The 24,091-nt window shown below is 33.2% G+C and overlaps 3 protein-coding genes and 1 long non-coding RNA gene across 4 annotated transcripts; 1 reads left to right on the forward strand and 3 right to left on the reverse strand.

Annotated features, from left to right (window-relative positions):
- Nucleotides 1-540: 540 nt before the first annotated feature.
- LOC148563184 (uncharacterized) lies at nt 541-1,128 on the reverse strand. The gene is made up of 2 exons (XM_088489109.1): nt 936-1,128; nt 541-836 (listed from the first exon to the last, which is right to left on the reverse strand). The coding sequence occupies exons 1-2, from the start codon at nt 1,126-1,128 to the stop codon at nt 541-543; spliced, it is 489 nt and encodes a 162-aa protein (XP_088345235.1).
- Nucleotides 1,129-4,974: 3,846 nt separating this feature from the next.
- PYL1 (PYR1-like 1) lies at nt 4,975-6,232 on the forward strand. The gene has a single exon (XM_016345625.3). The coding sequence runs from the start codon at nt 5,115-5,117 to the stop codon at nt 5,772-5,774; it is 660 nt and encodes a 219-aa protein (XP_016201111.1). The 5' UTR covers nt 4,975-5,114; the 3' UTR covers nt 5,775-6,232.
- Nucleotides 6,233-19,599: 13,367 nt separating this feature from the next.
- On the reverse strand, nt 19,600-22,405 carry LOC110271678 (uncharacterized). The gene is made up of 2 exons (XR_002362243.2): nt 21,825-22,405; nt 19,600-19,927 (listed from the first exon to the last, which is right to left on the reverse strand). It is a non-coding gene; the product is annotated as an uncharacterized LOC110271678 (long non-coding RNA).
- On the reverse strand, nt 19,980-21,831 carry LOC107642316 (protein HAIKU1). Its single transcript, XM_016345626.3, has one exon. It carries the CDS (start codon nt 21,426-21,428, stop codon nt 20,427-20,429), a length of 1,002 nt encoding a protein of 333 aa, XP_016201112.1. The 5' UTR covers nt 21,429-21,831; the 3' UTR covers nt 19,980-20,426.
- Nucleotides 22,406-24,091: the final 1,686 nt, after the last annotated feature.

Genomic DNA, 24,091 nt, shown 5'->3' on the forward strand with positions numbered 1-24,091 from the left:
TCGTGGGGTTCGGCTGTGCTGGCATGGCTGTACCGCCAGATGTGCCGGACCACGGAGCATGGTCAGTGCAATTTGGGTGGGTGCGTCAGCTTGCTACTGTCTTGAGTTTATCACCATATTCCGCTGCTACGGTCCGACAGCTTTGATACTCGTCGATTTTCCCTGATGGAGAGGTATTATAAATACTTATAATAACCTTTCATATTATTATTACTTAGTTAATTAAATTGAGCGATAAAATAATATTGTGGATGGCATTGTAGGTGGGTTCCGTTCCAACCGGACAATGCCAGAGGCAAAAGTAGGCTTAAGCATTACAGGCGTACCCTGAACGGGATTGGAATGCTGAATGTAAGTGATAAATATTTACATTTTACATATTTAAGCTTTTAATAACTGTTTCATTTGAAATTTGAATATCGTCATTTATATGCATTCTGTGAACAAGTTGAGTGGACGCTGTATGCTGACCCATAGCTGATTGGTCTAGTTCCACCGGTGATAGCTGAGGCGGAGGCCTCGGTGGCTGTTGTATGACCGCTAATTTGCTTCGCTATCGTCGAGTGGCATCAGGTGGACTGGGTGGTACGACAGAAAGAACAACCACGCCTCCTTTGTCTCACCCTCAACAACGGCAAATGCAATAGGCAGAATGTTTGCGTTGCCATCTTGAGATATGGCCATCAGCAAGGTCCCACCGTATTTACCATATAAGTGAGTACCATCAATGGAAATAAGTGGCTTGCAATGCTTGAAAGTCTCAACACACAGTGGAAAAGTCCAAAAGACCCGATGAAACATGACCGTGTCGGTGGAACCAGGCCAGGACTGAGTCACTAGTTCCACTCAAGTACCTAAAGAGACATAATTAGTTGGCTTATTGTATACGTCTGATTTTTTTAACAACGAATAACCAAACTTGAAATAAATCTTACCAGGCAAGTACATCTGCATAGCGAATAACCAACGAGAAAGCTCGTTGTATGACTCCTCCCAATCGCCATATATTATAGCAATGACTCTCTGTTTTGCAAGCCAAACCTTTCTGTCTGACGCCATGTAACCAAAGTGATTCTCCACACCTCCTTGGAGAACCCTGATGTTGATTGTTGGATCGACTTTGACCATCATAAAAATGTGTTATGTAATCACCTTCGAATCCAATCTACCATGGTCTTGTCCCATCGAAGTTTGCGTGCAAGAATGAGGCTCAGTGCATCTCCTAACCTCCCACTTTTCTTGCTTTCGGCGATATGATATAAGTATGCTCCAATTACAACCGGGTCCAAACTGGATACACTGTGCTGCTTAACCGCCAACATGACTTCTTCTTTGTTCTTAAATTATTGTCCAACCTCAAACTCGTTGCTTGGATCCTCTTCAGGGCCTCCCTAGGTAAACGACAAATCCAAAGTCATTGCATCGAGATTCAACCTCGTGAAATGATCCGGCCGGTCATATGGTCGAGAAATGGTAGGCTGTGTCAAAGCGATCTGTGTGTCACGTAATAGTTCATCTCTTCTTCCTCATCACCATCATCAGGAATTCCAGGTGGTTCTTCATCAGAATCATCTCCGTCATTGGGGTTAACTTCATACTAATCCATCATCGGATCTCTAATAGCAGAACTATCATGATTTTCAACACCATCGTCCATTAAGTCAACATTACGAACTTCAACATTAGATCCCTCCTGACTACCCTCAAGTGGCATATTTAGATCCAACATAGTCCTTCTGATAGTTCGTCTAACAGCTCCACTCAACAGACTATCATCGATAGTATCTGCAGTCTGCAGATGATCCTCGGCCACCCACCTCAACGAGATACACCAATAATTCCAACGGATGAACATTTGACCATCGGTTGTTCCATCCACGACCTTATAAGCAGTACGTCATCGTCGTCGCGCAAAACGGTACCTAATTAAAGAAAATAAAAATATCTCTCACAACCGTGGTCTAATAAATATAATAGCAACAGAGACAATACAACTGTAATATACCTTTTATAAAACAAACTGCCATCAATTTCAGTCGGATATTTGTAGTAAAATTTTTTCACCCTTTTTGCCTCTTGTTGCTCGACGGAATACAATATCAAATTCTTCAAAACTGTTAAACTGTCGGCTTACGGTGTCATATAGGTAATTATCGGTTGTTCCGATTTAAAAACGATTGAACATTCTTCGTTATATACTATTTTACCATCGTAATGAATGGATAACAATAGATTTCTTGACATCGTAGAACAAATGTCAACAATAAGAGAAAGAAAATAAACAACAAAATTGAGCTGTTCTGATCTACACACCAACATGTATACTTTTATTTTGAAAACCTATCATAGAATTCGGGAGTGTGCGACGAATTCTATATAATTTATATAGAGTTCGGAGGTACGGTGAACTCTATAATTTATATAGAGTTTGGGGTATGAACAAACTTATCCTAATTACAAAAAGAAATTGTATTTCTGAAAATAAAGCTAAAATACCTTGTTTGAAAAACTACTAAATTTTTTTTATTTTATTTAAAAAAAAAATCCATCATTATTCATATGGTAATAATTTGATAATATTTTATTTTCTGTTGACAGCTTCCTAAATTGCATATTCCTGTCTCCAATTGGAATCGACTTGCGTTATCAACTTATATTTACGAATGTATTTTATTCATTAACATACTGTGTTACCAGCAGTTTACGTAGGTTAACGTATATTGTTATCGACTTATCGTTATTGTGGAATTATAGATTTTGCTCATCAGAATTTTTTTTATTTAATAATTGGAGTATTTTAAACCTTATAGTTATGAGAATGCGTAGAAATATTGCAATTTCTAGGGTATCTAAAAAATCAGGAAGGGTGTTATTTTCTAATAGTATAATCCAAATTGGGTTTTAGATTAAATTTCAATGAAATTATTAGCATGTTATTGGATTAAAGGTTGTGAGATTCATTTTAAGGAAAATATGTCCAGAAAAAGTTGTATGTTCCTCTATGCTGAGGGAATTAAAGGTATATTGCTGGAATAGTGATATAGTATGGATGTAATATTTTGTTGGAGTAAAATATTTGTAATCTTGATAAAATTGAATTTTAACTTTTGTAATCTTTAATTTTTATTTTAGTCGAAAGTACTTGATTATATTAAATACTTTTTTATTTTTTTATGATTTTAGGTTTGATGATTTTTAAGAGATGGTGTAATATTGTTATTTACTAGATAGTGTTCAGAATTCACGTCAAGTGTATTTTATTTTTAAAATTATAAAAAATAATTTGCATTTCCAAAAGTAAAAAATAAAAAAGCTAATTGGCCCTGTTAAATTTACTCTTTGAAAAGAAAAAAAAAAAAAAAACAGTTCAGGTGAATAGGTGATGACTTTATTTTTGAAAAATAAAAAAATTAATTTGGTAGGCCAATTCGCCCCTTTAAATTTTTTAAAAAATTTACAGTTCGCTCATAGCGAATTCTTTTTGTCCGCATATTTTTTAAAATAATCATATTTCGTATATATAAAAAATTAGATACCAAATAAGTTATTTCTATAAAATATAAATTAAAATATAAAATACACATTGAAAACAAATTGAGCAACATATGTATTTATACATAAATATAAAATAATTGATTTAATAATTAATTTTTTGTGTCTGTTTATAAGTATAAAATGGTGAAACATGGATATAAAAATATAAAATCGTATTTGATAGATTAGACATGAATACAAAAATTGTGTCTTAAAGACACTAAAATTAATGTATTTTATATTTTTCTGTAAAAAAATACAAAAACACTAAGTGAAAACATAATTTATTGTTTCTATTTTATTTTTATTGTCACTATCAAATTTTTATAATTATATTTTTTATTATTCTATTTTTTTAATTTTGTACGAAGAAAAAGCTAAAGTTAAATTAATTTTTTTATTATTTATTTTATTTTATATTATTTTATCACCAAAAATATAAAAAATTATTTTTTATATATCTATATTTTATGTCATGTTCTTAATATTCTATTTTATTTTATTTTTAAAATCAAATACAACAAAATTACCAATAATCTCCATTTTTGAGATTTCATCTCTTTATTTTGTAAGATTTATTTTAGAGGAAAAAAATTATAGAAGAGTAAAACATGAGAGAAAAATTATATATATATATATTTTAATTTTTTTCTATTTACTCATCGAAATAAAACTCATAAAATAAAAGCACCGAAACAATACGTGACTACCAAAATAAATAGATCTCAGGTCAATCCCAGGTATAATTAATAATGCTAACTAATCAAATATTTATTAGATTTAGCTAATATTATATATGTTATTGATACATTTTATTTAGGATTGGGATATTCTCAACCCGCAAGTAGGGTAGGGTTGAGTTTATATAAGAATCTCAACCCGCAGGTAGGATTAGGGTTTGATCCAAACGCTACCCTACCCTACCCATTATCCACCCTACTTTTAATGAAGTTTTCTACTTGTAAGAGTACATCTATGTTAGCACTATCCTTTCTTTTGCTAACAATTTAACATTGATTTACACATCCTTATTATCTCAACATTTTAATTTCTAACAACTAAGCCGCATGTGGCTTAAAGTTAAGGTGAAAATTCAGGTGAAGTTGATTTCACGTGAAGTTGATATTTAAGAGCTGTTAGATAAAAATTTAGTCAAATCAATTAAATCATTTAACGGCTCTCAGGTATCAACTTTAGGTGAAGTCGACTGCACCTGAGTTTTTACCTCAAATTAAACAACCAAAAATAATTAGTCACATTATAAGTGGCTTATTAGTAATTGAATTTTTTTTACATATAATATAGTTAATATGTTTTTGTGTTTAAAAAAGCTTAATTCCTTAGCAAATCGATATAATTAACCTTGTAATTTTGTATTGTGTATACTTTATATCCAATTTTTCTCTATATATTCTTTAAAACAGAGTAATGATGTGAATTTCCACATTCACCCCTTCCCTTCCCTCAAAATATCCCTTCCCTCTCTCTCATTCTCAAATCAAGTATCAACCCCATTCCCTCTCCCTCTCTCACAACAAACCCACACACACTCTCTCTTCCTCTCTTTCTCTCATCGAGAGATGGAGAAAGGTGAGGGCAGCGCTTCCTCCGCCGCCGCCGGCGGCGAAAACTCCACCGACAAGAACCCGACCCGCCACAACCTCACCCTCCCCTCAGGACTCACAGTTGACGAATTCGAATCCCTAAAGCACTCCATCTCCGACCACCACACGTACCTACTCGGACCAGGCCAATGCTCCTCCCTCCTCGCGCAGCGCATCCACGCGCCGCCCTCCGTCGTCTGGTCCATCGTTCGCCGCTTCGACAAGCCCCAAACTTACAAGCACTTCATCAAGAGCTGCGCCGTCAAGGAACCCTTCCACATGGCCGTCGGTTGCACCCGCGACGTCAATGTCATCTCCGGCCTCCCAGCCGCCACCTCCACCGAGCGCCTCGACCTCCTCGACGACGACAAACACGTCACTGGCTTCAGCATCATCGGCGGTGAGCACAGACTCCGCAATTACCGCTCCGTCACCACCGTCCACGGCTTCGAGGATCGCGATGGCGGCGGAGGAGGAGGGAAGATCTATTCCGTTGTTCTTGAATCGTACATCGTTGACGTGCCGGATGGGAACACCGAGGAGGACACTCGTCTCTTTGCGGACACCGTCGTGAAGCTCAACCTCCAGAAACTCGCGTCTGTCACCGAAGGCATGAACCGTGACGGCGACGGTTAACAGGAACGGTAAGTCATCACACAGTTCCTTCGGCGGAAAAAGAAAAAAAAAAACAAAACTGAAAGTTCAGAACCCCGATTTTATTGAAAAAAGAGAGGGAAAAAAAAAAAGAAATTGGAATACATAAAAAAAAAAGGAGAAAAGCAACACCAAATTCAGAAGTTTTTCTCCTTATTTCCTTTTGTTCTTTTCTTCTTCTTTTGAGGAATTTTGTTGTTTCCTTTTTTTTGTTGTTGACGGTGGTGGTGGTGATGGTGGAAGCTGTGATCATCACTTGAGTCACCAGCGTTGCGTCCTCGTTTGTGTTTGTTTTTACGTTGAGAGTCATTGTTACAAATGGGCGAGGGCATTTTGGTCAATGCACTTTTGTACAGGAAATGTTGACTTGTGGATCAGTTTCATCATGTTTCCCTTTTAATCATTCCCTCTGAATATATGAATGATCATTTGCTCTTTCATTTTGTAATTCACATTAGACTAGTAGGATTTGTCAACGAAGAAATTGCTAGAAATCAAATAACTGTCCACTCAGTTAAATGCTAGTAAATGGTTACTATTTCTTAACTAATTTTCAAAATAAAAAATTCAGCTACCAATGAGCTTCTAGTTCAATTATCATGTGACTGAGCTGAGTTATCTTCACAAAAGGATAACATAGATGAGACTTGAGAGGGTAAATAATGTGGGTATGGCGGTTGCTTTTATACTGTATACAGAACGAAGTGTCAGGAGTGGTGGTGCCTAGAATCCAATTCTTTTTGTCTTTTTCCCATTGAGGTTGGACTCGCTTGCATTCTTTCTCTTACCATCCAGGAGTTACGATGGATATTTATGTGATAGGAACAACCAGTGCTATACAAAGCTTTTTCATGGAATTGGGGCAAAAAATTGGACAGCATTTCAAGTGTAGTTGATTTTAATTTAATTTCCGTACTACACCTAAAATATATCCAGTAATATTTACTTTATGCCACTACTACAAGTTTCTTTCTCCAAGATTCATACTCACTTTAGGAATCCACCCATCATCATTTTATTTTATATTGACAAGAATCAAATTAAACAGCAATTAATGGTTTTTGGAAAGGAATTAGTAAAACCTAAGTAGCTAATAATGTAGATTAGAAAGTATGATGATCAATATTCAATAGTGGGTACGGCAAGTAAAACCTAGAGTGATAACGAGGTCATAAAGGAGGGAGGGGAGGGATAAGGTAAGTTATTAAATGATATAGGTAGGATCAGAAATAGGCAGAAACCATGTCAGAGGTATGAAGGATCACATCAGTGATGCATGCCAAAATTAAACGACTTCGAATGCAACATTATAGCCAAAAATGACATGGTAAATGGGTCGGGTTCTGGAACCCGAATGAACAAGGCAGAGGTAGATCAACAAAACAACAACCTATCACTTACCATTCCCTTAGCTTTTTCATTTTTGTTTCTCATACAAAACAAGGGTGTGACATTGCTAATAAAAACAATTTTCTTATCCTCGTCAAAAATAAAATAATATAACACTACCAAATCTAGAAGCGGTAATATTTATGTCAACATCACTTTCCTAGAATATTGCAGCATGAGATTAATTTACAGTACTTTACTTTTTTATTTGTTATTTATTATTTACTTCAGCTATAAAAGATACTTATACAGTGCATTATGAAATACAAAATATTTAGAAAATAATAAAAAAATTAATCTAAAGTGATTCAAAATTATTTTATTTTATATTTTTTAATTATTATTAAAATAATTGAATAAGATAATTTTATGTTATTATCTCTCTAACATAGTCCTATGAAATAATAGTGACATTTCTTTTTGGATATAGTACTAAAGTATTTAAAAAGGTTCTTCAATTTTTTTGAAACCAGAAAATATTAGGTTATTTTCATTTTAAAATTGTTGATTTTATTCAATGTTAAATGAAGTATAAATAGATTTTAAATAGTGTTTATATTTGTAGAGTAATAATGTATTAGTAGGGACATTATTTCAGTAGTAGTAGCGTTTTTGGTGGATATATGGATAGTATCTTTTATATGTAATAATAGGAGTGAAGAGCAGAGGGAATTTCTAGGGAAGCAGCTAAAATATTAAAAAGGACCCCATTTGTGGCAAGTTGTTATAGCCTTTGCTTCCACTTCGAGCTTGTGGTTAAAATGTGGCTGTTATTCCCAATTGAAGGCAAACCAGTCCCCATTCTCATATAGTTAGTTGTATCCTACTTAACAGTCTCCTTCACAGTCCTAAGGGCCCCCAATAAGGTTTATCTCCACCTCTAGTCGCTGTTATGATTTGATTTTGATGCCTCTCTCATTCTTGTAACCAACACTATATCTATAATTATGTGGGCCTCTTTTTTTCTTTTCAAATAATGTTTTTTTTTCTAATCAATACCTATAATATACAGCATTAATTGAATAAATTACATGTATCGAATAATATACAATATCTCCATTCACATACATATGCTCATATTAATGTACAATAATATATGATTAACCTATTCGGGGCTCTGTCTTCCTGTCTTCCACTATATGTAACTACAATAATATTGTGATACATATCTACTACATTGGCATTGTACATTGTAGATAGTATATACTGAATTGCAATTTAAAACCATAATGATGAGATATATAGATAGGGTTGGTGGGTATGTGTGTATATATGTTAATGTCAACGTCCTCATGTTATTGTAATGGTGGGTTGATTTTCCTGATTGGAAGTATCAGGATGGATTCGTTAGGGGCATCATGTGGTGTGGTGTGACAGAGACAATCTCGTATATGAGATTGTGCCACTTACTACTGTTTAGAAAAAATATAGGTAATCAATAACATTTTTGAACAATGTGTAAACAATGTGAATTAATAGAGTTAAAAGAGTAAATTTAATTAATAGCATTAAATTAGAATGTAGTATATTTTCATATAATTGGTGATTGTTCTTGTTATTCAAAATTTTCATTGTTTACCTAGCACTCTCCGTTTATTATACGCTGGCCTTTTTGCTTAACAGGACCAGCCCCATTTACCCCTAATCCAAGGGCAATATTATCATGGATACTTCAAGTCAAACAACTTTCAAATTTAATAACAGTAGTTTGTTATTATCTTTGTGAATAGTTGCCACACTATTAATCAATACAAATTTAGAAAGGTATACAGATCAGGAATAGTGTTCTTTAAAACTTCTTTGATGACAAATGATGGTGTGAGGATTAGTTTAATAGCTTAAGGGTGACCAAAATGATTAAGAACTCCATCACCAAAATATGTTACACACTAGCTGAACATAACCATAATATATGGGGTAATTAAGAGTATGCATGTATGATCACGTGCTTAAAGACACTAACTACATGGTTGAAATTAAACGAGCTCATTTATCTATAACCAGATGATAATTGTCCAAATATATTATTATAATGAGACAATCAACCTTTTTTTTTTTTAATCAACAATCAGCTAATAAAATAATTTAACAAAAGATTAAGAGGAAAAAGTTTTAAAAATGATGAATTATAGTCAGAAAATATTAATTCTCATTTTTTTTATAACCACCATGTTACGGCCTTGGACACACTCCAACGCTATTGTGCCGCCACTCGAACTTATTCAACCTCTTGAACTAAGACCAAGTCAACCTAATTCTCAGTATTTAGCAAGAAAACTAAGAACACAAGAGAAAGAAAGTTTTGGTGGAAAGAACACTCTATTACTCAAGTGTTTATTACAAGTGACTCACACACGACTCACACTAACTCTCACCTCCTATTTATAGCCATCCACCTCCTTAATGGATGGTTAGAATTAAATCTAATCAACGGTCCAGATTAATTATCTAGAACCTTCATTACAAATATCTATCCTACTACAACTTTCTAAATACTTCTAGATTCTTTCATACTACTCTTCATATTCCTATATACATCCACACTCTTCTAGAATACTCTATGACCTTCCAGAGTCTTCTAGAACATTCTAGAGTGTTTCGGAACCTTCTAGGACATTCTAGAACGTTCCAGAACCATCTAGAGCATTCTCAAACACTCTAGAAAATTATACAAACACTGTTAAATCTAACCTTCTAAAATTTACCGTGACATTCTCCCCCACCTAATGCGCAAACGTCCTCGTTGCGTTCTGTTCATGATAGCGCTCTAGGTGTTCTTGGAATTGTCACAAATCTTCACGAGCTTCCCAACTAGCTTCAGTTATCGGGAGCCCTTTCCACTTGATCAAGTATTGGATACTTGGTGGTACCTCTCTTCGACGCACGACGCGATTAGCTAAGATCTCTTCAATTTCTTTATCAAAGGATCTGATCACCACAGGCGGAGCACGAATCAAGTCACCTCTACTCGATTCATCTTGGTCTGCATGATATGGTTTAAGCATACTCACATGGAAGACCGGGTGGATCTTCATAGAGGGAGGGAGTTGTACTTTGTAAGCAACCTCTTCATCACGTCCAATGATCTCAAATGACCCTTCGTATTTGCGGATTAAATCCTTATGAACTTTGCGAAAGGATTTGAATTGTTGTGGAAGAAGTTTGATCATTACCTTGTCTTCCACTTGATAGCTTGCATGCCTCCTCTTCTTATCTGCCCATTTCTTCATCCTCTTGGCAGCTTTGTCGAGGTAAGAACGAGTGACATCTGCTTGTTCTTCCATGACTTAATCATATGATAAGCTCCAGGGCTCTTCCATGAGTAAGAGGAAGAAAGAGAGTGAGGTGTAAGCGGTTGTTGTCCAGTCACAATCTCGAATGGGCTCTTCCCTGTGGACTCGCTCCTTTGCAAATTGTATGAAAACTGAGCAATGTCGGGGAATTTTGTACAGTCCTTCCGATTAGCGCTTACAAAATGCCTCAAGTAACACTCGAGTAAGGCATTCACTCTTTCAGTCTGCCCATCGGTTTGAGGATGGAAGCTTGTTGAAAAATGAAGCTCCGACCCAAGGAGTTTGAACCAGTCATTCTTTTCGGTGATCTTCAACCCAAACCTCTTTGCTTCATCAGGTGTGATGAAGTTGTGCGTAGCACCAGTGTCGATCATAGCTATGACGGATTTTTCATTGATAAAGGCCTTGACATACATCAAGCCTTTCTTTTTTGCAGTGCTTGCCTCTTTGTCCTTCACAGCATTCATGAGTTGGATAGATCTAACACACTCATTTACTTGAGTTTGGACCTCTCGTTCCTCGGCGATAGATGCCAGAGTCCATAGTTTGGGACAGTCCTTCATTTGGTGTGGTCCCTTGCACACGAAGCATCCTCCTTTGGGTACGAAAGCTTTCTTCTTTTCCTCGTACTCTTTCTTTAAAGAGTATTTTTCTTCCTTCTTGGTTGAGAAACTCTTCCCCCTGTCTCCCCCACCTTTAGTAGAACTAGGCTTGGAGAAAGACTTGGGTTTAGAGTTTTTCCTATGATACTCAGTGAGTGATTCGGCCACCACGATGGCTTCATCGACATCCTTAACATTCCTTCTTTGTAGTTCTTGTTTTGCCCAAGGTTGGAGTCTATCAATGAAGAAGAACAATGCATCCTCTGATGCTAAGTTGGGGATTTGAAGCGTGAGAGTAGTGAACTCTTTTACGTAGTCGCTAATTGTACTCTTGTGCTTCAACTCCCTCAACTTCTTCCTTGCTTCATAAACCACATTCTCGGGGAAGAACTGTATTTTTAATTCCCTTTTGAAATCTTCCCATGTGACTATGTCGCAAGTACCCTTCTCCATATTTACGCATTTTCTCCTCCACCACAAAGTAGCATTATCAGAAAGGTAGAGAGCTGCAGTGGGTACCTTTATTGCTTCTTCGACCACCCCTTGGCCTTCGAAGTACCTCTCCATTTGCCATAGGAAGTTCTCCACCTCTTGAGCGTCCCTTACGCCCTTGAACTCCTTTGGCTTGGGGAGATCAATCTTTGTCGTTTCCCTTATAATGGCTGGTCGAGATTTTATCTCCTCAAACCAAACTCGAACTTCCTCAAATAGCTTCAAGGAATTCTCAAGCTTCTCTTCGATTTGGAGCATGCTTTCTTTGAAAGCATCTAGTTCTCTCAACACATGAGGCTCGAGGGTCTCCTTGTCATGTTCTATCCTTTGGAAGCGCTCATCCATAGAGGATAGAACATTCTCCAACATAGAAAATCTCTCTTCTAAGAAGTTAGAGTCCTTACCTCTAGGCTCACTTGAAAAACGGACCTTCTTACCTCCCCATTGAAAAGGAATAGCATTCCTTCCCCTTTGAGATTCAACAATGCTCCATGGTTACACTAGAAGCCATACCCACAAACCACTTATGCTCTCTCTCGAACCTTGCTCTAATGCCAAATTGTCATGGCCTTGGACACACTCCAACACTACCGTACTGGCACTCGGACTTACTCAACCTCTTAAACTAAGACCAAGTCAGCCTAACCCTCAGTATTTAGCAAGAAAGCTAAGAACACGAGAACACAAGAGAAAGAAAGCTTTGGTAGAAAGAACACTCTATTACTCAAGTGTTTATTATAAGTGACTCACATACACACGACTCACACTAACTCTCACCTCCTATTTATAGCCATCCACCTCCTTAATGGATGGTTAGGATTAAATCTAATCAACGGTCCAGATTAATTATCTAGAACCTTTATTACAAATATCTATCCTACTACAACTTTTTAATACTTCTAGATTCTTCCATACTACTCTTCATACTCCTATATACATTCACACTCTTCTAGAATACTCTATGACCTTCCAGAGTCTTCTAGAATCTTCTAGAGTATTCCGGGACTTTCTAGGACATTCTAGAACGTTCCGGAACCATCTAGAGCATTTTCAAACACTCCAAAAAATTATACAAATACTATTAAATCTAACCTTCTAAAATTTACCGTGACAACCAGCTACGACCACCATCGACTAGTAGCAACAAACATTCTTCCGATGACCCCTGAGAAAGTCCAGAGAATCATCATCATGGTAAGAACAGCCTAAATAATGATTATGGGTAGTATAGTTTATAATTATACATTATCTATTTATCGTTTTTTTTGTGTATGAATAATGTACTATATTATATAATAAATTTAAAATAATGTCATTTTTATTATGTATAATACACATTTAATTAAATATTGTGTTTTATAAGTTGTTATTCGATAATATGTAATAAGTACTAAAAGATATAATTAAATACAAAATCAATTTAATTAAAATAAAAAATAATAAATTCAGTAAATTTTTAATTATACTAGCAGTTAAACAGTCAGTAATATTTAATAATAAAAATTTATTTTTTCAACTATTCTCTTAATTTTTAATTAAAAAAATTATAATTTTTATCTTTTAATATTTTTGGAAAATAATTTTTTATTTATTTAAATATTAAAAATAAATTAAGGCTCCTAAGTCCTAATAATTATTTTAGTTATCATTTGATTTGATTTAATTTGATTTAGAAACATGTTATGACACCAAAAAACCCAACAACTTGCATGCCTTTAAGTTAGTTATAGATAAAAAATACGGTGCATAAGTCAAAGTTCATTGGCGCAGCATGTTACTCAATTATCAATTATTAGTCACAAGAAATAATCATACCTTATATTTTGTAGCAGGACAAAATTTCTTCTAAGTTTTATGGTCTGAGGGCCATATATATGAAGGTGATGAATTTAGTGGGCCACACACGCCCTCTCTTTGGCACCGTTTTATATTTTTTAAAAAATTAATTATGTTTTTTGTATCATTTTTATGTGCATTTTCTATATATATTTTCTACTAAAAAATTAATGAAAAACAAAAGATAAAATATTTATTTTTATATTAAAAAATAAAAATATAAAAAGTATAAATATTATTGCTTATTTTCTAAAAAAAATGGATACTATGAAAATACAAATTTTTTTATAATTATATTAAGAGTATACTAAAATCAATTATCAGTATAAAATATATATTAAAATATAAAAAATATACATTAAAAATTAGATAAATTATACATAAATAATTTTTTATTTATATATAATATTTTTGAATTTTTTTATAAATATCAAAATTTAATTATAAAATCAGACATTAATATATATATATATAGTATTAGGTGATTAGCTCAGCGATCATATTTTCACATGAAAATAATTATAAATTATAAATAATTTAATTAAATATATATTTAATCAATCATATTAATTTTACCGTATCATATTATTGAAGTATCCAACTAAGAATTAAGATGTATGTGTACTAAAAGCCAATAATCTTAGTAAGGGGTTGGGTGAGTAAAACGAAGAATTTGTGTTCATGTGGGGCTGCTTCATCAGAAAAGCAACCTTTGAAATCGCTGAGGATAGAGATGAACACATGAACAGTTATTTTCCTGAGAAACTTTTGTTTGTTTGGATGATTAAACTGGCATCCATGTTCTGACGTACCTCCCTTTTGGCACGTATATTTAAAGCAGCTAAAAAGATGACTTCTTTGTTATGAGATTTATTATTTTTAGAAAAAAAAAAAAAGTATAGGTAGATAATAAAAATATTAATTAAACAATAAACAATGAATATATCGGATATTTAATTTATTAAGCGTGCGGATGGTTATTCTAATATTAAAATTCAGGTGAGTTATTTCGAGTGTAATATATTTTATTTAAATTTAACAAATTTTAGAATATGTTATTCATATTGTTTAAGAAAATCATTGGTTATTTAACATAGCCCTTTTAAAAATGTTTAATAAACATTATATATATATGGATTCTGCCTATTGATAATGATAACTATAATGGTTTTGTAAATATTATTAAAAAATTAAAATTATATTTCTTTTTTTATATCTTGATATTATTAAAATTAAATTAATCACTGTAATTATTGTAACATAAATATATTAGAATAATATATATGGACACCAAATTAAAAGTAAAAAGTTGTGTATTTTTCACTTGTAATTAATTAAGATTTCATAATATACACATTTTTTTAATGTTTGGTGTAATTTAAATTTGTCAATAATATATATGATGTTTGTATATAACGTTGTAGAAGAAAAGAGGGGATCGGATTAGTTTATTTCAATCAATAATTGATTAATATTTCACATTTTTCTTTAAATTTCTTTTTTTCTCTCTCTCTCTCTCTCTCTTATCTTTTTGTCCCATTTATTACTTTATTAATTGATTATTAATTAAAAAATTGTTTAACTAGAAAAACTCTTTTGTATATTTGGATAAGTGAGGATGGATTATTGAAGTGGGGCTTTGGTTGATCATCCCTTGACAATGATCATGTGATTGCTATGTAACTTTAAATCATGGCCGCATCTTGGAGGAGATTAATTATATAAACCCATATATATATATATATATATATAAGCATTAATGGATTAATTAATTTATATCTTTATAAATTAAATATATTTAATAATGCAAATTTGAATTAATTAATTATGACAAGTATATTATATTAAAATTAAAATATCATAAATTCAACTCTTAAAATTAATAAATATTTTTCTATAGATTATATATGATAAAAATGAATCTTTAGGAAAAAAAAAACTTGTATATCAACTCTCTTTCATATCCTCGTTATATATAACAAATGTGTATGTAGAAATTATCATTTATTTTAAAAAATAAAAAATATTAACAGATTAATATTTTTGTTAAAAAATAAATAATTGACTAATCTTTACTTAATTAACAGAAAAATAATATTTTTTTCATTACCTTTCACATATATATTATATATGATATACATAATTAAAATTTACTAAAATATCACATAATTCTTCCATAAAAAACATTATATTAGCCTTCAATTAATACAAGATCTAACAACTTAAATTTATCGTTACTCGTTACAAAAAGATACATTTTCCAAATTATTCTTACTATTTATATAAAGTTGTTCATACACTGTCCCAATACTAAATTTCAGGTCCAAATAAACTAAAAATCTCCAATCTAAAGATTAGCCTTCACTTGCCATCAACCTTCTCATAAGAAGTCGGATCCAACACAAACTCGCTCCAAAGAAGTCGGGATCAAATGATAGCTGGCGATAATACTTATTCAAATAACTAACTGCCCCTAAAACCTCCCAGTCCACTTATAGGAGCCATATCTCAATTTTTCTAAGATAAAGAGACGGTTATCCACCTTAAAAGATGAACTACTTCAACTGTGGTTATTGGTTCACCATTATAAATACACTGACACCCCTCAGATATTTCTAAGTTCTAATACTCTCTAAACCTACTTACCCCCTTGCTGACTTAGGCATCGGAGTGTCTTTACAGGTACCACCCCTCATTCTTTCATACACAAGTCGGACGGTAGCTTCCAGACGCGAATCAAGTCGGAGATCCTCTCCTCCAGACGTTTGGGCCAACCTTATCAGTTCAGCCTATTAATTTCCGGTTACCCACCGTAACAAAAGTATATTGTATATATATATATAATAAACGCTCAAATAAGTTATCAGTTACTAGATTAATTATTTTGTGTTTATGTATATTCGAAATTTTATTTTATATATAAATTAAATTAAATTAATCAGATACAAGAATACTAAAATATTATTACATAACATAATATATTTTTATATATATTGATTAATTAGTGACTAACTTTTAGTATTAATGTAATATGATTGTATGCTGCTCGTTGATGCATAAGAGAAATAAAGATAAGTGAGGGACAAAATACAGTGGAAATAAACATGTGGTTCTCTTGAAGTTTTCTTGGTTTGGATTGATGGGATATGTCCCAATGCAAACATAATTTAAATAACGTAACCATACATACACTAAACCATTTAGTTGTTGCAATTATATATGTGTAATGTCATTATTATTATTAGGTTTAATTACTCTACTGGTCCTTATAGTTTCGCAAAATTTTTAATTAGGTCCTTATAAATTTTTTTTTTAATTGAGTTCTTACACCAAAATTTTTTTTAATTGGGTCCTACATTTTTTTTCTTTTATTTAGATTTCTGTACCAATTTTTTTTTTTTTAGTTGGGTCCCTATAAAAATTTCACGAAACTATAGGGACTAACAGAGTAATTAAACCTTATTGTTATTATGTGTTTTTGATAGGCCAAAATTGCAATTGCAAGTAGTAAACATAGCACGTGCAGAGCACTAAACCGCACAATAAGAAAGGTTGAAGAAAGCGACACAGCAATACAAGTTGCCAAGTTGGTACTAAAGAGATCGAAAAAGTGCAACACTTGAAAATGGAGAGGGACAAAGAATGAAGAAGGAATAGAAGCTACAAACACTAGCTTTATTAGAGGTGAGAAATGCTTCAAATGCTTTGTGTCAAAAGAATCTTTTCTTTATAGTCCAAATTATTGTGAAGCATTTTCATTTTTTTTTTCCCGTTTCTTTCTTTTGATTTGGTTTAGTTCTTTATTATTGGCTCTTGTGCGTACTGTTGGGAAAAGTAGTGGCCACAATTTCAATTTGCAACCATAGGCCTCCCCAATAGGCCAATCAAATGAATATATGCATGGCCCAAAATTATTAAATTGACCACTCCTTTTTATTAGGAATTTTGTTGAGATTCTAATTATTGCATCACTCTCGATGGCAATCAATTTCACTACAGTCAAGTTTTGGTGTGCCATTTATTTATTGATAAAATATTATTTTAATTCTTAACATTTTAGTTAAATTTTAATTTTATTTTTAATTTTAAAAATATTTTATTTTTACTTTAAATATTTTATTTCGTTCCATTTTTAAAATATTTTATTTTTACGTTAATCCCTCAAATAATTTTCGTTAATGTCATATTGATGTGGCATGTTATGTAAATTATTAGTGTCACGTGTTTGACCACATAAAATAAAGTGATAAAGTGTCTCTTAAGCAGTGTTTGAATAGTGTTTTTTTGACACAGACAGAAATACAAATACACAGTAAGATATAGACACAAAATACATAATTTTTTTAATTATGTTTAGTGATGACGTACAAGACACATTAATCTAAACCAAATATCATATTTATCCCTGTGTTGTATTCACTCTAACACCACTACTAGCATTGCTTTCTACCATCAATGCCATTAATTTTTCAACCGCAATCTAAATAACTATGAATTATCATAAAAAACTTTAATCCAATAATTAAATCAATAATTTTTTTATATATAAAAAAAATTGAGAAAGAAATTCAGACAAAAAAAAAAAAGAAACTTAAACATAATATATCTTATGAGAAAGAATAATGGACAACTTAAAAAAAATACAGGAAGCAAGCACAATCTAAAAAATAGATATAGAGGCAGTGAAAATAGATCTATATGCAAGGAGAGGCGACGGAGGCGTCGGCGCGAGCTAAGGAGAAAGAAAGACGGGTGAAGGTAGATCTGAAGGTAAGGCGAGGCAACAGAGGCATCAGCACGAGCAACGGAGAAGAGAGGCGGGTCAAGGCAAATTTGGAGGTGGCATGACGACGGTGATGGTGGAGGAAGAGATGGGAGAAAATGCAGAAGATAGGAGGAAAGGCGGACAAAGAAGGGAGGCAGTGGCGACACTGATAGTGATGGCGGCGACAATGATGGAAGGAGAAGACAAAGGTAAAATGAAGGTAGGAAAGTAGAATGAACTGGAGAAGAAGAGGGAGAACTATAAGGATTAGGGTAAAGGATAAAATTGAAATTTTAAAAAATAATCAGGAATAGAATTGAAAAAATTTGTATCTCAATATATATATATATATGTGTGTGTGTAACTGGATTCATTAAAATTGTGTTTCAACAAACAAACGGTATATACGTACCACTTTGTCCATATCTCTAGTGAACACGGACATGAACCAAATGGGCCTTAGTGATATATTGACATATTGACGTAGACATATTGCCACGTGTTATAATATAGTTTATCCAAGTATCACTAATACATTATTATTGTAAATAATTTAAATTGATCATTAAATTTTCACTTGTGACTCATTTTAATACTTGAAATTAAAGAACACTAATCATTAATCTTTTTTAAATTCATTAATTTTTTTATGTTTCTAGTATTACATAAATACAAAATTCATATAAATATTTTTAAATTTTTATAATTACATTATTTCAATAAGATAAATATATTATTGACTAAAATATACATTTTCGATTTTTGTCTACATTATGCATATTTTATAAAAAAAAATAAAAACTTATTTAACTCTTTTTTTTTCAAAGTTTAACTATTATTTAACTTCTTAAGAAGCATTAACACTGATTAATTAATAAAAAAAACTTACATGAAAATTATTGCTAAATAATTTGTTTAAAAAATAATTAAATTTATCTTTTATATAAACATTAATAGCCTTTACGTTTTCTCTATTTTTTATCATCAAGACAAAACCCCCACACACCTTCGTTCATAAATCATATATATTGTTGTTAAGTCGTCTTTCGTCATCACCAACTGATTATATATTTTAAGTTTAGTTTGATTCATGTGCACAAAATCAATTTTGTTTATTCGTAAATAAACTTTTGAGCTTGCTAAGTATTAATGAGTAAAAATGATAATTTACTCATACATCATCTTAAAATCACTTTTCGGCTAATATTTCAAACATAAATTGATTTTCACATAATTGATTATTTAAAAAAACGATTATTCAAATAAAAATTATCAAAATAACTTCAATTTTTAAGCATTCCAATATATCTTAAAAAATGTTATTTGTATTTTTTTTTCCGCCACCTTAAGGTCATATAGATTGAGTGCATTTTCTCTTTTGATTTCTGAATGTACACTTGCATAGTATATATATATATTAAACAACAATTATTAAACTTCAATTTTGAGACATTCTAAGAAAAGTTCATAGCAATACAAGAACCTTCCTTTGGTCAGACAGGCATCATTATCATTATAACATAAATCAAAGGAACCCCTCTGGGACACAATTTAGAGGATTTGGATCAAAGACTCCTCAGTAAATATATAAAACAAATCACAACCTAATCACTGAAAGGAATGTGCTAGTTGCAGCAATAAGGTAATCTATTAGAAATAAACACAGCCTAAATAAAAAATCCGAACCTTTTTACGGCTATATCCAGCAGAACAGGCACCTGAGGAAATCTTTGAAAATAGCCACTAAATAAAGATTTTCTGGAAAAAAAGCCAGTGAATAAAGATAGGGAACCAGTTCTGATAAGAAATATAGAAAAATGCCAAAGCAATTATCATTTATATGATAATACACTAAGACAAGTATTTAAAACAACTTCTATATAAACTTAACATGAAATTCACTATGCACTTCAAGGTGTAATCCATTATATTACAAAAGAACATGACCTAATCTACATAATAGATATTTACTGTAATCCTATTCCCTTCATGTTACAGATTAGTCTTCCATCTTACAGCTCCCATCCAACTGTCCGATTGAGTTGTCTGAAGTTCAATATTTTACCTAATGTAACGCTTGTCAAAGTAAAAGGATTGCAGCCATTGGTTATGAACAAAGGAATGTGAAATTAACACTACAAAAAGCCAAAAAGTGCTCTTACAACTTGATTGTACATTGCGTGGCAATGAACAAGACTAAGTTCAGTCCAGTTAGAAGGACGCATCCCAATAAAACATTTAAACACAAAATGAGAAGCTAGTAATCTCTCCACCTAGGACTTGCAATGGGGAAAAATCCTGAAGGAGATAACGGATACATAAAACCTGGAGAAGGTGGAGGTTGAGGACCAGGACCTAAAATCCCAGATTGTGCCATTGGTGAGAAAGGAAAATTGGGTGTAAGAGGAGATGGAAACTGAATTCCGGGCGACAGAGGTAGATAAGGAGACCGAGGGGGAGGTGATAGCAAATTTAGGAAACCAGTTGGAGAAGGCAGGAGGAATTGTGCGGTTGGAGAAGGTAGAAGCGGAGGTCCATTTGCTTGTGGATGTGAAGAAGGAAAGCTAGGCACTGGAGGGTTAGTGGCATTTTTTGGTGGAACAGGACCATTTAATCTTGGAGAAGGAACCACTGGCATGGGAGGATTAGGAAGCAAACCGGATGAAGGTGGTGGAGGCCGACCATTTCCCGATACTTGTGGTTGAGGGAGTGGAGGCAGTTGTGGGTGTCGATACGGTTGAGGGTGAACTTGATTACCCCTTGGACCTGGATCCATTATTGAAGTTTGAAGGTAACGCATGTAAGCTGAGATAGGAGACTCAGCTGTGTTAGTCCATATATCAACTGGTGTAAATGGTGGCAAAGGGGAGCGTGACGGCTGTCCAAACTGAGGTGGTCTAGGCATGGCACTACTATAAGGAATTGGAGGAGGGGCTGTGGGAGCTGACATTGGTGGAGAGTGGCGAGGCCGAGCAATTGGTCCTAATGGGGGAGGCCTAATTTTCTGCAGTCGCATACTCTGCGGTTTTGGTGGATTGTTTGGTGGAGGTCTAAGTGGAGGTTCTTGTGATGGCGATCCAGTAAGCTGCTGAACAATGTCGCGAAAATCATTCTTGCTTATGTTGTAAACCTGAGGCTGTGGCTGTTGTCTAGCAGCATTATTTCCAAAATTGGGCTGGTGTAAAGGGCTCTTTCTTATATTTTTCCCAATCTTATTCACACCCAAACTATCATTAAGCCTGTTTTTGGAGTTATCCATTTGTAGATACAAACCCCAAAACACACTCCAATAGAAAAATTTATCACTTGTTTTTCCCTTCCAGAAACACAACACAATTCTTAAACTTCCAAAGTACACCCAACAATTCAAAATTCGAACAAAAACACAAACTATGTCACAAACCAACCTAAGGAATCTCCTAAACTTAAACAATTCCAATACACTACCTCAACAAACCAAGCTTGAGCTGAAATATAAGCATCCTTGAAGATTGAAATTTAAGCAAATCCTAACTCAGAAACCAAACATGCATAATTTTTCTGATTTGAATCTTAATTCAACTACGACTCCTTTTCACAGAGGCAACATAAAGGTCAATCCCAGCAACACCACCGAAATTAACCCTAGAGCCGAGATAAGAAGCAGAAAACATACCCTTTTTATCCCAGCTCCACCAGAATTCGCCAATCGAACAATCCGAAAGAATTCTCCTCAACACGAATGCAAGCCGATCAGATCAACAATCCAAGATATCCAACGCGAAATAAATCAATAATGAGAACTTAGGGTTTCTGAAAAGGAGAAGAGCCGGAAAGGGGATTGAGAAAAATTGAAACTTTGAGCTGCAGGGACTACGACTTCTGAGGGAATCGAAAAGGTTATTGAGGAACTGCGACGAAGTCGTTGAGTGTGGAGAGAGAGAAGGAAGGAGGAGGGGAGGGGGGGCGGGATACCCAAACCCTAAATCAAGTTTGGGGGCAGAGAAGAGAAACAAGTTGGGGAAAGTGGTGAATTGGGGAAATGAATAAATTAATGAGAAGAAAATAACGGGTTTTTAGTCAGCAGTTGCCATTGGATTAGGGTCCATGCTGATGGCGGTGGTGGGAACTTGAATTGACAATATTTTGGGGGCGGATTCCCATTTTCCAATAAACTACTCCTTCCTGGGTCACCACGGTTAAGCGCCAAGATTTGGACTTAACGAATTTTTTTTATTTTTTTTTTAGCAAAACCAATTCTCGTGCCTCTGTGATAAGAAATTATTAATTATTTTGTTATAATAATTTTATGTTAGTCTATTTTTGTTCGGTTGTCCACTCCATCAACATGTGTTAACTTATTTCCCGTGGGCTAAATGCCCATTTTATTTTATCATTTTGAGTGGGTAAAGATGTAGAATAAAGTTTTCATTCGGTTAACCAAGTTGGGTTGGTCTAGTAATTAGTTCACTAGTCCGCTTAAGCAAGTGTCGGTGTTCGAATTCCGTCTTGTGCATGCAGCAATCCATTGGCCAGCGACAAACCCTTAAATGGAGCTCAGTATTGCGACAGATTAATCCTTGACTTGCCGGGTTGAGGGGGATACCGTGAGAAACAAAAAAAAAAAAGTTTCCATTATGTTTTTTTTTTTATCAAAGGTGTTAATTTTTATTGCATAAAAGGCTAAATATTTAAAGTCAAGTTGGATTTATCTGGTTATTAACTCACTAGTTTATTTCTAGTTTGTTTAAATAAATTGTGTATATAATAATTTATTAACAAACACAAATTCTTAAATAAAATTCTGATTCCCAACGAATTAATTATTTACACATGTAACTAAGTATTTTGAGAGATAAAAAAAAAACTAAGTATTTACACATATAACCTCGTCAGTCCAAACATGAAAGGAACAAATAAAAAATTCCATTATAAGGTATAGTTATCAAATTTGGTCTGATCTGATGAGTTAAATCAAAAATTTAGTTATCATAATTTAGATCGGGTCATTATTTAGAACAAGTCAAGTAATTAATCTATTTAAATTTAATCAAATCCAATAAAAACTGATCAAATTTAATAAAATTCAGTTCAAATTTGTCTGGTCAAACATGGTAAAATCCGATTAAATAAAAAATATTATTTTTTGAAAAAGAAAATAAAATCGTCACTGGAGCCTTTCTCTCAGTGCTAGTGCCATCATGGGTCAACTTCTAAATGAAAGTTTTAATTTTTGGACTGCACCTCAAACTCCATAGCTGTTTCTAGACCTTTTTCTCCCTAAACTGTTCATAGAGCTGATCTGTTGGAGGTAAAAAAGAAAAATCACCTTGTATCCTGAATTAACTATGTAAGCACCAGAACTATTATAAATCCAAGAGATAGTGTTTTTCCCTTCTACTATTTGCGTTTGAAGAATCTGTTGCACTACATTTTCACTAAAACTTTCGTTAATGAATTGCATATTCTAGTTTCCATCTTTGTTCAAAAGTTGTCTAACATACAACAAATGTTCATTTCTACAATCCCATTCCCCTTGAGTCTTTGTCTCTGCTCACTGTATCTCCGCCGATCCATTGGAATTTTCTTTCATCCTGTCTTTAGATTCTCTAGAATTTTATCATTAATCTGTGAAGCTCCTCTAAAAAAGTTTTTGGTAACTTGAAACAGTCAAATTCTTAGGTAGCGTTTGTTTTGAGATACTGAGACAGAGACTGAGATTTAGTATTGTGTTTGTTAGTTCAGAGACTGGTACTAAAATTTCTGTCTCTGTCTCTAAAATTTCAGTATTTCAGTACCTCAAAAAAGTAGAAATACATGGGACTGAAATTTTTAGAGATGGAGACTGAAACTTTAATAACATTTTATACCTAAAATACTTTTATCTCAATTAATTAATTTCAATTTTACCATTTGTGCAAATTAAATTAGAGTTTCATTTTT

Source organism: Arachis ipaensis, chromosome B5, assembly GCF_059453495.1.
Source record: "Arachis ipaensis isolate K30076 ecotype BB chromosome B5, ASM5945349v1, whole genome shotgun sequence".
NCBI lineage: Eukaryota > Viridiplantae > Streptophyta > Magnoliopsida > Fabales > Fabaceae > Arachis > Arachis ipaensis.